Here is a 17,024-nt window from a genome sequence, read left to right as displayed (position 1 = left end):
AACCTAATACCTAGGTATAGCATAATAAAACATCTGAAAACAATAAAGATATTATTTCTTAATAGGAAGGGCAGAAACTTCTCAATGGTATTACATTTTTTAAATTGATGAAAGAAAATAAATTATAACAGAATTCAATGAAAAGCAAAACATCCTTCAAAAATGAAGGAAATAAAAGATTTTTTTTCAGATAAATGAAAACTGAGGTTCAGCAAGCACCAATAAACAGCAAATGATCCTAGATGGAAGTATAATACATAAGGTATTGAAGAATGTCAAAAGTCATAAAAAGGTGAATAAACCTAAATGAATGCTGACTGTTTAAAATATTTTTGCAAGGTTTTAAATTTTATAAAGACAAAGTTTGTAATGACAATTACATAAAAGGTAAAAAGGAGGTAAATTGAGTTAAGATACTGTAGATCTGTGCATTATCCTGAAAATGGTAAAACATTAATACACGATACATTTTAAGGAGGCAAGATACATTTGTAATCTCTAGGATAATCACTAAAAATACTGAACAACTGTATTACTAATTAGCTAATAAAGGGATGAGAATCAAGTAATTAAATATATTTGAATAAGCACAGTGAAGGAAAAAAACACAGCAAATGGGCAAATAAAAAATGAATAAAATGGTAGATTTATATCAATAATTGTAGTAAAAGTAAATGAACTAAATACTCCAATTAAAAGACAAAGACACTCTGGGGGGAAAAAAACCCAAACCCAACTATATATGGTTTAAAAGAGAGGTCTGAAATGTTGGAAGTAAAAGGAAAAATACAAACAAAAAAAACCATTGTGAAAGTGCTAACCAGAAGAAAATTGATGTAATCAGACATCAACAAAGTATTTGTAGGCAAGAAGTATTGCTAGAGACAAAGGAGGATATCTCATAATGACAAAAGGATCGATTTAACAAAAAGGCTGCTATACCCAACTACTAAAAATGTGCATTCTTTTTGAATGTACATAAAACACTGGGCCAGGCGCGGTGGCTCACGCCTGTAATCCCAGCACTTTGGGAGGCCGAGGTGGGTGGATCATGAGGTCAGGATATCAAGACCATCCTGGCTAACACGGTGAAACCCCATCTCTATTAAAAATACAAAAAATTAGCTGGGCATGGTGGCAGGCGCCTGTAGTCCCAGCTACTCGGGAGGCTGAGGCAGGAGAATGGTGTGAACCCGGGAGGCGGAGCTTGCAGTGAGCTGAGATCACGCCACTGTACTCCAGCCTGGGCAACAGAGTGAGACTCCATCTCAAAAATAAAACAAAACAACAACAACAAAAAACACTGACTATATGCTGGGCCATCAACCAAGTTCCAACAAATATCAAAAAAATGAAGTCATACATGAAATCATCTTTATTTGTAACATTAAAGAGAAAACTAGAAAACCCCAAATATTTAGAAATGAAACAACCCACTTCTGAATAATAGTAAAAATACGGCATATCATCATTTTGCCAATGATGGGTATTGGAAGCAGAATAGCATATGGTAGTTCACTCCTTTATTCATTCTCCCTCTGGTATGTCTAAAATTTTCCATTAAAAATGAATAAACTAGAAAATATTGTAAAATGTGGATAGAGCACTTAAATGAAGTTTTATAGCCTTAAATACCTACATTAGAAAAAGAGAGAAAAAGAGGAAAAAAGCTGAAAACAAAAATCAAGAAACTAAGCTTTCACAAGAATCTAAAACCAAGAAGAGTAAAGCTAAAACTTAATAGTGTAGGCAAATAGAAGAAGCAGAAATCAATGAAATAGAAAACAAACATTAAAAAAGTAAAAAATCCAAAAGTTGTCTTTGAAAAGGCTAAAAATGATCAACTCCTAAGCAAGAATAATCAGAGAGAAGGCACATATTTTCAATATCAGCAACCAAAAATGGGATATATTTATGCCTATGAACTTAAAAATTTGGATGAAATAGACAAAGTTACTGTAAACTACAACTTGTGATAGCTGACACAAAAAGAATTAGGAAACGTGAATAGTCCTGTGCCTGTTAAAGAAACTAAAATTCCATAGTTCAAAACCATCTAAAAAAAAAAAAATCCAGGCCCAGATGGCTTCACTGGGGAATTCTACCAAACCTTTAAGAAAGAAATAACAACCAATCTTAAACTCTTCCATACATGCAAAAAAGAAATACTGTCCAACTTATTTTATAAAGCCAGCATACCCTGATAGCAACAGCTGATAAAAACATTGTAAGGGGCCGGGTGCAGGGCTCACGCCTACAATCCCAGCACTTTGGGAGGCTGAGGTGGGTGGATCCCGAGGTCAGGAATTCGACACCAGCCTGACCAAGATGATGAAACCCCATCTCTACTAAAAACTACAAAAAAATTAGCCAGGTGTGGTGGCAGGTGCCTGTAATCCCAGCTACTTGGGAGGCTGAGGCAGGAGCATCGCTTGAACCCAGGCGGCAGAGGTTGCAGTGAGCCGAGATCATGCCACTGTACTCCAGCCTGGGCGACAGAGTGAGACTCTGTCTCAAAAAAAAAGGAAAAAAAATATTATAAGGAAGAAAAATTATGTTGATCTCTTTTATAAGCACAGACATAAAAATCCAAGATGAAATATTGACAAATCCGCATGCTTGAATGTATATGTATATATGTGTGTGCGTGTGTATAATGAATATATCACATGACAACCACGATGGGTTTATTCCAAGACTGCAACGTTGCAAACCAATGACTGCAATTTAACAGAATAAAGGAAGAAAAAAATAGAATCACCTCAATTACTGCGGAAAAAGCATGTAATAAAAATTTAGTTCTCTAAGAACAAAAGGTTATCCTTAATCTGATAAAGAGATCTATAAAAACATACAGTAAACACATCATAATTAATAAATATTGAAAGCTTTCCTGTGAGATAAGGGGTAAAATAAGAATACTTGTGATGTCCCCTTGCTCAATCACTACACCCATATAGGACTTTATGGTGTATATGTTTATTGTTTCACTCTGGATTTGATTTGTTATAAATCAAATTATCCTGTTTTTTTTTGTTTGTTTGTTTTACTGTGTCTGGTAAAGGGCAGATGGTTTTAATGTCCTTATCTAAGACATCATCCAATTTCTACACATACAAACAACGTGCTGAAAAAATACTTTATCTTCTTACCTGATTGGCTTGGCTTTGCATGTAGACTCTTCTGGCATTCAGATCTTCAAAGGGAGAAGGTCTTATATTTGAGCTTCTATAAGGCTCACTGGTAACAACTGTCTCTTGCTGAAAAAGGTGATCCTTCACTAGAGAACTGGAAGAATCCTCTTCAGTTGCCTATTGGGAACAACCCTCAACTCATTAGTTGCCAGAATAAAAACCACCACCACCACAAAATAAGATACTAAAAATGTATTAGTATTTAGCAAGTCAGTAAGTATATATCACTGCCATCACTATAAATTGCAATTCCCAAAACTCAAATGTACGTGGTTAGAAAGCTATGTCAAAATACAGTAATATGAACTTTTAGAAAAATTCAACTTCATGAGAAAAACGGGCTTTATTAAAAATAACATGAAGAACTAAAAGGCTAACCATGTCATGTAGAAGAGCTATCTAATTATAATAATGTTTTTAACTATAATAAAAGTGATAAATGTACATAGAAAATGCAGAAATTATTAGGAAGAAAACACAAATCTATGTTTTAGTTTGCAAGTTAAAAAAAATGTTCCAAGAACTCTGCTGTTGATAGTGAGTCAAAAGACAGAAGACAACAGTAGTCTATTACTGTGTTGAATAAGTGAATGAATAAATTAGCCTCAACTTGCTGATTATGTAGGATTTAAATCATGCACTCTCACTAGACTTAGGTTGGGAGATATGCTCAATAAATGACACTCACTAAAGAACATGCTTTTAAAATGTCATAAACAATAATTTATATAAAATAAATGTCAAAGTAAGCAAAATTTAGTACACTACAAAACACAAAGTCCTGGAAGGGCTTTGTTTCATTTAATTTTTTAAAGAAATGGGATATTACTTTTCCCATCACTGTGTAATTATTTAAGAAAAAAGCTGATATTCAAGTAAAAGTGGCTGAAACACTTTCACTAGCTTATTCTAAAATAATTCAGAGCAATCACTGTAGGGCTAACAATTTTAAGGGTTCAAACCTTCCACAAGCTTTTCTTTTTAAAAGATTTAAAAGATTTTGTTGGTGCTACTTCTAAAATTAACAAATAAAATTCAAAATTGACTAAGATATTTTAAATGTATAAATGCAAGTTCTAGTTTTTGTTCTAGAGAAAAAACAGCCTTGTCTCATTTAATTCCTTTGGCATGCAATCACTCAGTTAGAAAATCACTGTAATACCAACGCTATTTTATGACACTGGGCTATCACAAGGATATAATAATAATTAAAAATGCTCTTGAAACTCAGAGCTGTTATTGTATCAAGGAGTAGGCAATTGAACTATTAAAAATATATCTGAGAATCTACTGTCACTTAAAATTATGTCAAAACTGGCTGTTATTTTTACCCAATTTTCATAACAGCTGTCCCAACGTGTTGTGACAGTTGCTGATAAAATATTGGAAAAATGTTGGCTAAACACTGATACCCAGCAAACATGCTTTCAAAATACATAATCAAAAGTGGGAAGAGCAGAAAACTTCAGGAAATGTATTTATTTGTTCCAGAGATTTTTGAAAATAAATGACTCAAATAATTGTCAAAAATCATAAGCAAACTGAATAGAAGAAAATATTGGGAGAAAAAAAATAGGTGAGAAAAGATCTAAGTTAGAATTTTGTCTTACTTTAACTTCTCTAAATCACAATTTTTTTTTTTCTTTTGAAACGGAGTCTTGCTCTTGTCGCTCAGGCTGGAGTGCAGTGATGCAATCTTGGCTCACTGCAACCTCTGCCTCCCAGGTTCAAGCAGTTCTCTGCCTCAGCCTCCTGAGTAGCTGAGATTACAGGCACCCGCCGCCATGCCTGGCTAATTTTTTTTTTTTTTTTTTTTTTTTAAAGTAGCAACAGGGTTTCACCACGTTGGCCAGGCTGGTCTCGAACTCCTGACTTCAAGTGATCCACCTGCCTCGGTCTCCCAAAGTGCTGGGATTACAGGTGCACAATTTCTTTTTATTACAAATTGAATATCTGCCTAAACAATCTCAGGGTTGGGATGCTCAGGAGATTGAAAACTATAAACAAGCGTAAGTTTTAGTAGTAGTATCAGTGAATTAAAAGATATTGCTTTTAATTGAGACTTTTTTTGAATTAGATTATCTTTTACTAAATTATAACTGAGAAGTCATGTTAAAATTATAAATTAAAATAAAGCTGACAAGCAAATCTGCATATGAACAAACTTAGTGTCTTGCTGTAATGAGCTGGGTTATTCTATTTATATCCTGTAAATTAAACATTAACACATTTTACTTTAAATAATACTTTTTAAATAATAATACTTTTTTAAAGAAAATATCACAAGTGTTTGTTGCTTCATGAAATTGTGTGTAATATTTAAGTAACAAATGATTTTTAAATGTTTACCAATGTACCTGGAATTAGCCTATTAACTAGGAATAGTTCATATTGCACAATGAATTTATAGCTACACACCTAAATGGGTCTCAGCGAATAAAATAACCAAAGCATCATTCAAGTGGCTGATATGGCAAACAAAACACTGTTTGAAAATGCAAAGTATACAATCTACAATGAAGTATATATTATTCATGAATTGTAAGAATCAAATTAACATTTTAGAGAATCCTAAACTAGAAAAAAAGTATCTTCCTACTACCTAATTATCTCTTTCAGTAAGTTAAAAGTTTCAATGCATATTAAATTTACAAGTTTTTTAAGAAGTGGTGATAAGGAAAACAGGCATACTCATTCATTGCTAAATCTACACACAAAGAAGTAAAATAAAATCTGGAACAACTCTTTCTGGAAAGCAATTTTAATAAACTGTACCAAAAGCTTTTAAAACATTCACACATTTTGATCACTTCTTGAATCTGGCAAAGAAAAGAGTACTAAAATGGAAAAAGCTTTAGGCACAAAGTATTTTTCTCAGATTATTTGTTGTTTTAAAGTTTTTTATTTTTTTATTTCACTAGTTTTTTTGGAGAACAAGTGGTGTTTGGTTACACGAATAAGTTCTTTAGTGGTGATATCTGAGATTCTGGTGCACCCATCACCCGAATAGTGTACACTGTATCCAATGTGTATGTAGTCTTTCATCCCTCACCACTCCCACCCTTTTCCGAGTCCCCAAAGTCCAACGTATCATTTTTATGCCTTTGTGTCTTCATAGATTAGCTCCCACATATGAGTGAGAACGAGTGAGAACCTATAACGTTTGGTTTTCTATTCCTGAATTGCTTCACTTCAAATAATAGTTTCCAATTCCACCCAGGATGCTGCAAATGCCATTATTTCTTTCCTTTTTATGGTTGAGTAGTATTCCATAATGTGTGTTTGTGTGTGTGTGTGTGTGTGAGTGTATACCACATTTTCTTTATCCACTCATTGACTGATGGGCATTTGGGCTGGTTCCGTACTTTGTAACTGCAAATTATGCTGCTACAAACATGCATGTGCAAGTATCTTTTTCGTATGACTTCTTTTCCTCTAGGTAGAGAACTATTTTTAATAGTAAAAAGAAACAACTTAACCATGCCATAATAAGAGAATGGTGAAGCAAATTATGATATGCCCATAAAGTGAAATATGGTGCTGTCATTTGAAATCAGGTTTGGGAATAATGTAATATATAATGTAGGAAATGTTTAGTGTTAAAAACTCTGTATATAAAATTTTATTTACAGTATTATCACAGTCATAAAAAGATAAAAAGTTAGAAGGAAATGAAATGAAGGTTAATACTCCTTGATGGTATGATTAATTTTCTAATTTTGTAAGCTTACTTTTATATAATTTTAAAATCAAGGTACTGAATACTTTCTCCCTTACTTTTGATATACAATCATTTTATATTTTAAATTGCTATTATTTTAAACTTCATTGGAGGGGTGACTCAATGAGACTGATCTTTTTTTCAATTACCATGTTTATGAATTAATATTATTGCTAGAATGAGACAGGTTTAGCATCAATTCTATTCCTGTTTTGCCTTTCTTTTTCAAGAGACAGGGTCTTACTATTTTGTCCAGGATGGCCTCAAACTCCTGGTCTCAACTGGTCCTCCCTAGTAGCTGATACTACAGATGGGTACAGGCCACTGTGCCTGATAAATCATAATATTTAAAAGTATAATACAAATATACTATATCAATGAAATCACTTTTTAGCTTAAATACATTTTCCCTCTTCATCTGAGATAATTAACTGAGAGACATACTATACCTTTGCCCAAATCCTTCTGAATTCATGCAGAATATGTCTTTATGTCAATAAAATAATTTTCTAAACAAGGTAATCTTCTGAATATCTTTCAAATCCATTTCCTCTTCTCAATACCCACTATTCACCGTCTTAATGCAAAGCCCTCATTATCTTTTTTTGCCTGTCTTATTTCAGTAGGTTTCTAACTGATTTCCTTGCTCCCAGCCTTTGTCCCATTATTCTTCAGGCAAATCTAATTGGTTTTTCTGTTCAAAACCCCTTAAGGTTTCCAATTACCAAAGCTTTGTTGGAAGACTAGGCACATACTGGAGGACTGGGAGGAGAATAAGTATTCGCTAAGGAACTCTTTTGCAAGGTACATAGTTTACACAGTACATAGAAATGGGCCCTCTCTCCCTGGGAAACATGAGACTCACAAGATAAAGCCCAATTTTATTTTCCTATGAAAAAGAAATGGACAGTAAGTACATGAAAACATACTGACCATTAAAGACACATGAAAGTATAATGCCATTTGTATATACTAACTAGGTAAGACGTAAAAAAATACGTAGTAACACTCAATGTTGGCAAGGGTTTGGAGAAATAGAAATACTTTTTTGCACTGTTGGTGAGAGTGCAATTTGACAATGCTACTGGAAAAAAAAAAAATTCATACTTTTTGACCCAGCATTTCTTTGAGATTGACTACATATACAGACACACACAGACACACACACACAATCACAGTAGCACTATTTTTTAACAAAAACAAAGAAAACAAGAATCAAAATATTTTACGGCTCTACCAGCAGGGAACTGGTTTAAAATTATAATATATGATAGAATTCTGTGCAGTGATTAAAACGATATTTTCAGTATTCCCAAGCTATTGTTAAATGAAAAAAGCCAGGTACAGAACAGTCAATATGGCATGATCCCATTTGTCTAACTGATAGAAGGATGAATTGATGTATATATATTTTTACTTTTAAAATACCAGAAATTATTACACACCAAACTATTAATATAGTTCTGGGGAGTTGAGGCTAGAACCAGGGGACTCATGGGTTCTCTAAGGAGTTATTTTATATGTATAAAGGACTATATACATAACCATATAAATAATAATAGAATGTGTACATTTGTCACCCAACTTCAGTGAACATAACCAATACAACTAATTACCCCTTTGTGTTTCTCCACATTAGCACTCCCACCTGTATCACTTGGACCCTCAGCAGATAAACTCTATCTTGAAGTCATATTGTTTTTCATTTTCTTATCTTCTTTACAGTTTCACCACACAAATATCCCTTAACAATATTAGTTATAGATGCTTTCGAACTGACTGATATCGTGGGATATTCTGAAACTTCTTTGCTCAATTTTTTTCAGTGAAATTCATTCATATTGACATGTGTAGCAATAATCACTCATGTTGACCTCTGTGTACCAATGACAGCTGAAATATATTAAGCATTTTCTATGTGTCAGACAGTCTCAAGTACTTTACATGGGTTAACTCAATCCTCACAATCATCTTTTGAGGTACACAGCATTACAACCTATTCCATATGAAGAGACTAAAATTCAAAGGGATTAAGCAACTTGCCTAAAATAAAAGTTACTAGGTGGCAGAGTTTGGATTAGAACACTACAATTTATTCATCTATTCTCTGCCTATGGATGTTTGGGCAGTTCTAATTTTTGGCTCTTTCAATAAACGTTGCTAGGAATAATAGTTTATAGGCCTTACGGTATATATACCCAAGAGTTTCTCTAGAAGATAGCCAAGAATAGAAATGCTGGGTCACAGGATATACATATGTTCCAGTTCTCATAATGAAAATGATTTTCGAAGGTGGTTTAAACAATTCATATATCCACAATGAGTGCTCCATATTCTTACCAAGACAAGGTGCTGTCATACTGTTCACTCTTATATGTATATCTGTTATTTAATTCATATTATAATGGATCCATCTTATTAAAAATTACATAGTGGCTTTCCTTATGTGAATAAGAAACTCCAAGAATGAACAAAAGAATAAATGAATACACAGTCTGTTACTTAAAGAGTCAATATGCTTTCTTAATATGGCTTGTTCCTACTGGTTTTCATCCTCATTTCTTTGCTTTACAAATATTGATGTACCTGTTTCTTTCCGTTAGCATCTGATGTTTCATACTTCTGATTTTCTGGTACAAGTCGCTTCCTCTGCCCAACAATGACATGCTTCAAATTTTCCACTAAAAAACTGTTTTATGCTTAACCTCAGCCACAAACTCATTAAAAAGTCTTTGTTGTTTCACTCACAAGTTATTCACTCTCTCCTTTGAATTACCTTAAAATTACATCTATCACCGTATATTCTGAGTACTCTTTTATTTACATTCTTCCCATGAACCAGTGCTATACTCTGAATGTCTGTGTCCCCCACAAAATTCATATGTGGAAATCTAATTACCAATGTGATGGTATTAGGAGGTGGGGCTATGATTCAATTAGGAAGGTAGACCCCTCATGAATGTGATTAGTGTCCTTATAAAAGAGATTCCAGAGTGCTGTCCTGTTCTTTCCACCATGTGAGAATATAGCCAAAAAGTACCACTTATGAACCCGAAAGTGGGCCCTCACCAGGCACAGTCTGTGCCTTGAGAGTGGACTTCCCAGACTCAAGAATGGTGACAAATTACTTTTATTTATAAGCTACCCAGTCATGGGATTTTGCTGTAGCAGCTAGAACGAACTAGGACAACCTGTAAAGAGGGACTCTGCCTAAGTTTTATCCCTGGAGCATAGAACTATATGCCTGGTGCACACTGAGAATTCTATAATCTGTGATATGCGAATATCCAATAATCAGATCACATTGATACCTCAGGAATAAATGTGATATAATAGAAAAAAAAGTGTATACAGAGAGCTCCTTAAGCAATAATAAATCTAAACACTCTAGCTAGTTAGCTAGACAGGGTCTTGCTCTGTTGCCCAGGGTGGAATGCAGTGGCACGATCACAGCTCACTGTAACCTTGACCTTCCAGGCTCAAATGATCCTCTCACCTCAGCCTCCCGAGTAGCTGGAACTACAGGTGCACTCCACCATACCTGGCTAATTTTTTGCTTTTGGTAGAGACAGAGTCTCACTGTGTTGCTCAGGCTGGTCTTGAACTCCTAGGCTCAAGCAATCTTTCCATCTCATCCTCCCAAAGTGCTGGGATTACAGGCATGAGCTATCACACCTGGCAAAAAAAAATCTCTGAGTAACTGTTATTCAAAGTTCAAGTTATAAAAACAATAAAAATTATTTCCATAATCCTACCCCTGTGGAATAGCCACTATTACTATTTGACATATATCTTCCTAAATTTCCTAACGCATGTATATGTGTTTACATGCTATGTACAATTTGATCCCATTTATATTAGTCTATCCATACAGGGCTCCTTTTCTTCACTTCTTAACATTCCATGGACCTTCCCCATATCAGTATACACGTTACACTTTGCAACTGCTGCAGAGAAGTCCAGTATTGCATATGTCATATATTACTTAGCTAATACTCTATTTATGGGCATTTAGATTTCCAAATTTCTGTTATATGCATTGTAATGTACTTCTTTTTACATATATCTTGGTGTACCTGTATTATTTCTTTAGTATTAGTTCCTATAAATGGAATTGTTGAATAAAGTATATACACATATTCAATTACATTACCAAGCTACCCTTTGGTAAACTTATGTTATCAACTGAAAACCCCTTAATTGTATAAGACAGAGGAACCATTTCCTTACATCTCTGCCCACACTGGGTCTTATCACTTACCTAACTTTTATATTAGGGATGTTCAACCTAAGTATAAATGCGTATAATATAATATACCTACCCTAATAAAAAAATTTAAAATCTGAGCATTATTTTGAGCCACATGTCAGTGCTTAAGAAAATCTGAATTTTGGAGCATTCTGAATTGTGGATTAGGGATACTCAACCTGTAGTAATAACCAAAACATTTTCTTAATTTGGATATGATTAAGCATAAAGTGTTCAGACTTAGACAAACTTCTATTTTTTTTGACTGGGTTATATAACCCCTGAAAAGTGACAATTACTATGGAAACATGAAGGTAAGATAAAATTAGGTGGTTGGAAATCCCAAAAATCTTCCACAAGAGTAGAAAGTTAATATATGATAGGCACAAAGACTGTAAAATCACTGGCATGATCTCTAGTTTAAAAAAAATAACATCTATAGCAGTTATATATACTCACATTCGATGCTTTTAGTATTGTATGGTGGCACAGGCTAATGTGTAATGTCTACAAAGTAACCATGCCAATAGTGCACAATGAAAAGCTGTTTTTCTGTCAGTTGCTGGTATAAGAATTATTCTCTTATGGTTGATAAGTGAGTGCCTAACTTTTTATTTTTCAAAGACTTCTATAGCAATTTTGTGTGTAGAGGCAAAAGGATACAGAATAAAGCAATAAAATAATTCCAGCTGTAGCTCTTGAGCAGAACATAAGGCCAGATGACAGCTAAAGAAAAAACAAAAACAAAGTTGCTTCTCTCCTCCCTTTGCGCCCCATCTTCTAGTGCTAGCTCTCAGAGAGAGAAAATTTAGTGCTGTTTTGCAAACCCTTGTTAATGTATGATTCCCAATAAATAAATCAAATGCAGAAAAAAAGGGACATCACAGTCAACATACTGCTCAAGAACATCATTCTTGTAATTGTAAATCACAAATTACAGGTTTGCAAAATGTGTGGCTGGCTCATATCCTACTAAAGTAAGTTTTATAACAATTATATCATTGGTTTATTAAATGACAGAAGTGGTTTAAAATTTTTCTTTGGTAAAGAGCCCTTACATCTTGGCATTACATGTGTTAAACATGCTACCATAGCAATTCTTTAGGTATTTAAAATTATATGCTCAAATTAGGCTAGCTTAGAAAGCATAGAAAAAAACGAAAAAAATTACTCTAATTCCACAAGCCCAAAAAAACCATTATTAACATTGTGGTGTAGTGTTTCCAGTTTCAATTCATTTTAAATTTGGCCACAACTGTCTCCTATTCTGTTCATTAGATTTCTTTAGTTTGATTCGCTTAAGGGTAAGAACAAACCAACCCTTGAATTTTTAGTTTTCTATTTGTCTATGAGCTTTGACTGGAAACATTAACAGCATATAGCATTTTCTTTAAGCTACCTGAACACAGCCATCTGTGATGAAAAAATATACAAGGAATATGAAAAATGCAGCAAGACACAATGTCTGACAATAGTAGTAAAGGAAAACAAGTCCTGTAACCTGGCTTATTCAACAGAAGAACTACCTTTCTAACGAAGAGTTAGTTTGGCTTAATGTAGTATTAGGTTTGCAGAGACTGTTTACTGTCTGTAGATCAACTTTTGAGTTAATAAGGAGTAGTTATACACATCCTGCTAACACATAAATCTTCAACCCTTTAAATGACAAATGTATTTCTAGGATTTTTATCTTAAGGTCACACTCAAAGACACAAATTAAAATGTATGTAAAAGGCTGTGGGAAATATTCGATGATGTGAATGATTAAATTGTAGTATAGCTACATAATGGAATGGCTAAGATCAAAGACTCTGAAGTTAGACTGACACAATGAAAATGGCCAAGAGATTTTAAGCTGACTGCATTTTAGAAGTATGATCCCAATGGTGCTTCTAAAAGGAAGTATGCATTTGTATACAAGATGTCAGAAGAAAGAAAAGCCTAAGCAGAAATATCCAAATATGAACTAATTATTTTTGGGCAGGAATGAATGATTCCTAATTTTGTCTTTATAATTTTCAAAATATGCATATATTAGTCTAAGAGTCAATAAAATTTTAAGTAACAAAACATTATGCAAAAAGTTATACAGAGAATTTTTTTGCTCTCTTATTGGGTAATAAATAAAATTCAATCTAAGACACATCAGGGCTTTCTGAAAACTGTTAAGGCAGCACTTACTAAAGGATTGTGATAGCTTGTGGTACCATTAAATACTCTGTACTACCTAAATAAAGCCAGTCCACTTAGTTTTCAGATATAGAGCCTTATTAAAATATTACCACCTTTGAAAATCGTTACAGGAACAATTCATATCCCTTGCCTAAAGCAAAATTAGACAAACATAAATCATAGCCTTCTAATCATTTTGGCTCAGAAATGACATTACTTACTTCACAGCGCGAGACTCCGTCTCAAAAAAAAAAAAAAAAAAAAAAAAAAAAAAGAAATGACATTACTTACTTCTAAAAAAAGATTAAGTTAGTCATGTACTTCTCAATGGCCAAACGAGAAAACATGACAATGTTTTACTTCATATCAATCAGATCTCATCTTTCTTCTGCCCCAAAACATATCTAAGATCTTTTCCTCTTTTAACCTCAAGCCTGTTGTGAGGTAAGTTTTGTGGGTTTTGTTCTCAATCCAGTATATCTGAACAATAAGAGCTGTAAATGTTGTAAGTGACAACTCTGTCAGCACTAAAAATGATCTTAAAACAAAGCATAAGCTAGCATTAAACAACAACAACGAAAACCCAGACCAGGCACGGTGACTCATGCCATAATCCCAACACTTTGAGAGACCAAGTGGGTGGATCACTTGAGCCCAGGAGTTTGACACCAGCCTGGGCAACATGGCAAAACCGTCTCTACCAAATAGATACAAAAATTAGCTGTGAGTGGTGGTACGTGCCTATAGTCCAGCTACTCGGGAGGCTGAGGTGGGAGGACCATGTGAACCCAGGAAACAAAGGCTGCAGTGAGCTGAGATCATGCCACTGCACTCCATCTGGGCAACAGAATAAGATCCTGTCTCAAAACAAACAAAAAACCAAAAGCTCTCATTTGCCTCATTAAAATAGTCAAAGAAAGAAACTAAATGAAAAGAACAGTAATACCTTATTATTGATTAGGTTTTTAAAAATCTTAATTTTTAAGATTTTTCCTCAAAACTTTTCTTGAGTGCCAATTATGTATGTGATTAGTACTATATTACACATCAGGAATAAAAGATGAACAAGATAGGATTTCAAATTCAAATGATGATCTGTTATAAAACCCTCCAAAGACAGATATGAAATAGAAAGGTAAATTTCTTTCTGTTGACTTATGATAACTGATGAAGACATTAACTGTTGAAAGCAGAAAGTTGTCGAATAACTTATGAAGGAAATGTCTAGTAAAGTTATTGGCACAAAAATAGGTACTCAAATATTTGTTGAATTAATTAATAAACATTCAAAAGACAGAGGATTTCCACTCTGGCATTTAATACCTTCAAAACATTTATTTAAATATAACATTATCATTACTTTTATTGTGTTAAAAAATTAGATAATGCGTTATTCTTTTAAACTATATTGTCTTTGTAAACAATTGCCAATGAAGTAAACCTGATATAAACACTACCTTAAACCATAATCTGTATTCAAAACATTTATTTATGTCAAGCCCATAAGATGAATTATGAAACTTAACATGTATTTTATTCCTAATAAAGTAGCTAGATAAATCATAACACACTGCAACTTCCCATACATTTCAAAAGAAGAATGACGTTCTAAACCTTTGGAACATCATAAATGAAATAAATGGTACTAAAGTAAATTTAAGAGTTTTCTTTTGCAGTTGTAACTCTGAAAAAATTAGCTATCATTCTAATCATCTTAAGAAAAAGTTAAACTTCCCTTTCTGCTTGTGCATTCTTTACCTATAGATGCATTAAAAATTACCACAACACTTAGCAGCTTCAAACACAAACATTTATTACCTCATAGTTTCTGTAAGTCAGAAATGTGGGACCAATTTAGCTGGGTGATTCTGGCTCATAGTCCCCATGAAGTTCTAGTCAAGAGACTGGCAGTGGCTGTAATTATCTGAAGGCTTGTTTGTGGCTGAAGGACTTGTTTTCAGGATGATTCACTTCACGTGGTTGTTGCTAAAAGGCTCCAGTTCCTTGCTGGTTGTTGGCAGATGACCTCAATTCCTCACATGGATCTCTTCATACATTTCCTTCAGTGTCCTCATGTATAGTAGCTTGCTTCTCCCAGAGTGATACAAGACAGAAAGCAAGATGGAAGCCAGAAATGTTCTTATCATCTGCCCTCAGAAGTCACACTTCAACACATTCCGTTTGGTAGAAGTGAGTCCCTAGGAACAGCCTATACTCAGGAAGAGGGGAATTAGACTCCAGTGAAGAAAGGAGTATAAAATGTTTCCATATTTTAAAACGACCATAATTCACTGCTCTTTGAACACCAATTATTTATATTTTTCTCATATTCAAAATACATTCTACCCTCCCATGGCTCCCTACAAGTCTCATCTTTTTACAGCAACATCTTCAAAGCTAGGATGCCGTCTTCTAAACAGGTGCAGGTACAGATGAAACTCCCTGGGTATATGTAGTTCCTTAAATGCTGCTCCTTGAATATATATCGCTTCTCTCAATCTGATGATCTGGAACTAAAGATACAAATTATCTGCCCAACACGTACCCAAAAGACAATGGTAGGACAGGCAGAGGATAACTGCCATGTGACCTTCTTGTTCAAAGTGGAAAAAATGAGAGGAACAACATAGTTATTGGTGCACGTAATTCTGAAATCAAGGTGGCAACGTTGGAAGTTCCTAGAGTGGAACTTAGGACCTGGGAATAATTTTTCATAACTCTTGGCTCTGGCCTTTGAGATCTTGGTTCTAATTTCTAATTTCCTTCTATTTTCATTGAAGGGTGGGCCAAGTTTGCATCTGTATAGTTTTCAACTTGCTTCCTGCAAGTAGAATTTTGGGGATTCAAAGGGCCCCTCTTCAATCAAAGGTGGTATTTCTGCCAATATAATGCGTCAAAAAACTTTGTGAATCTTATAGAGGTCCACTCCATTAGATAAAAAGCACACTTATAAATGAGAAAAACTCTTCTCAACCTTAAACTTCTGCTATGTGACATACATTTACACTTCTTATAGGACCTATTTAATTGAAAGATTCTCTGAGGTTCATCTTAAATCCTCCTGAGGTCTTAACAAAGGAATTTACACTCACATCCTTAGACAATGCTTTTCTGAGAAGGCCCTGGATTTGATCTTTGCTTAGAAGCCATTTCTTAATCTTAGCCGTTTGACATATTGAGAAACTGAGAATTTTCAAAACCAGCGAAGTCCTGGGTTCTTGTTAAGGAGTCCTTCCTTAGTTTACTTCTCTCATTTACTTTTTATCATAAGCAGTAAGAAGAAATCAGACAAAAAGCTTCAACTTTTTGCTTGAAAACTCCTTAGCTTAACCACCCAGTACATTGGGTATATTTTCTGTTTCCCACATTACTGCCAGGTGACATCGTTGCTAAGCTTTCAGACACTAAACAAACATTCCCTTTCTTCCATTTTCCAATATGATTTTCTTCATTTTCATTTAAACCCTCACTGACGCTCTATCCAAAGACCTTTAGGCTTCCAGTAACAGTCTCTTCGGAACTTTATTAAACCTCGCCTCAAAGACCTTCCAGCTTTTATTTACTGTCTGAGTCCTGAGTCCAAAGTCATTCCCATGTTTTAGTATTTGTTGCAGCAGCACTTCATTTTCAGGTCTCCAGAATCTGTATCAGTCAAAAATCATTCCCAAATTTAGTGGCTTAAAATAAC

General features: G+C 34.1%; 1 protein-coding gene across 1 annotated transcript in view; it reads right to left on the bottom strand.

Annotated features, from left to right (window-relative positions):
- SPRED1 (sprouty related EVH1 domain containing 1) overlaps positions 1 to 17,024 on the bottom strand; it is a 103,246-nt gene that overhangs the window by 14,978 nt on the left and 71,244 nt on the right. The window contains exon 5 of the mRNA XM_025390575.1: positions 3,153 to 3,311. Within this exon, the coding sequence (XP_025246360.1) occupies positions 3,153 to 3,311 (159 nt within the window). The remainder of the gene's footprint in view (positions 1 to 3,152; positions 3,312 to 17,024) is intronic.

Source organism: Theropithecus gelada, chromosome 7a, assembly GCF_003255815.1.
Source record: "Theropithecus gelada isolate Dixy chromosome 7a, Tgel_1.0, whole genome shotgun sequence".
Classification (NCBI taxonomy): domain Eukaryota; kingdom Metazoa; phylum Chordata; class Mammalia; order Primates; family Cercopithecidae; genus Theropithecus; species Theropithecus gelada.
The sequence above is the reverse complement of the archived record's forward strand: the minus strand, read 5'-3'. Positions and strand labels throughout refer to the sequence as shown.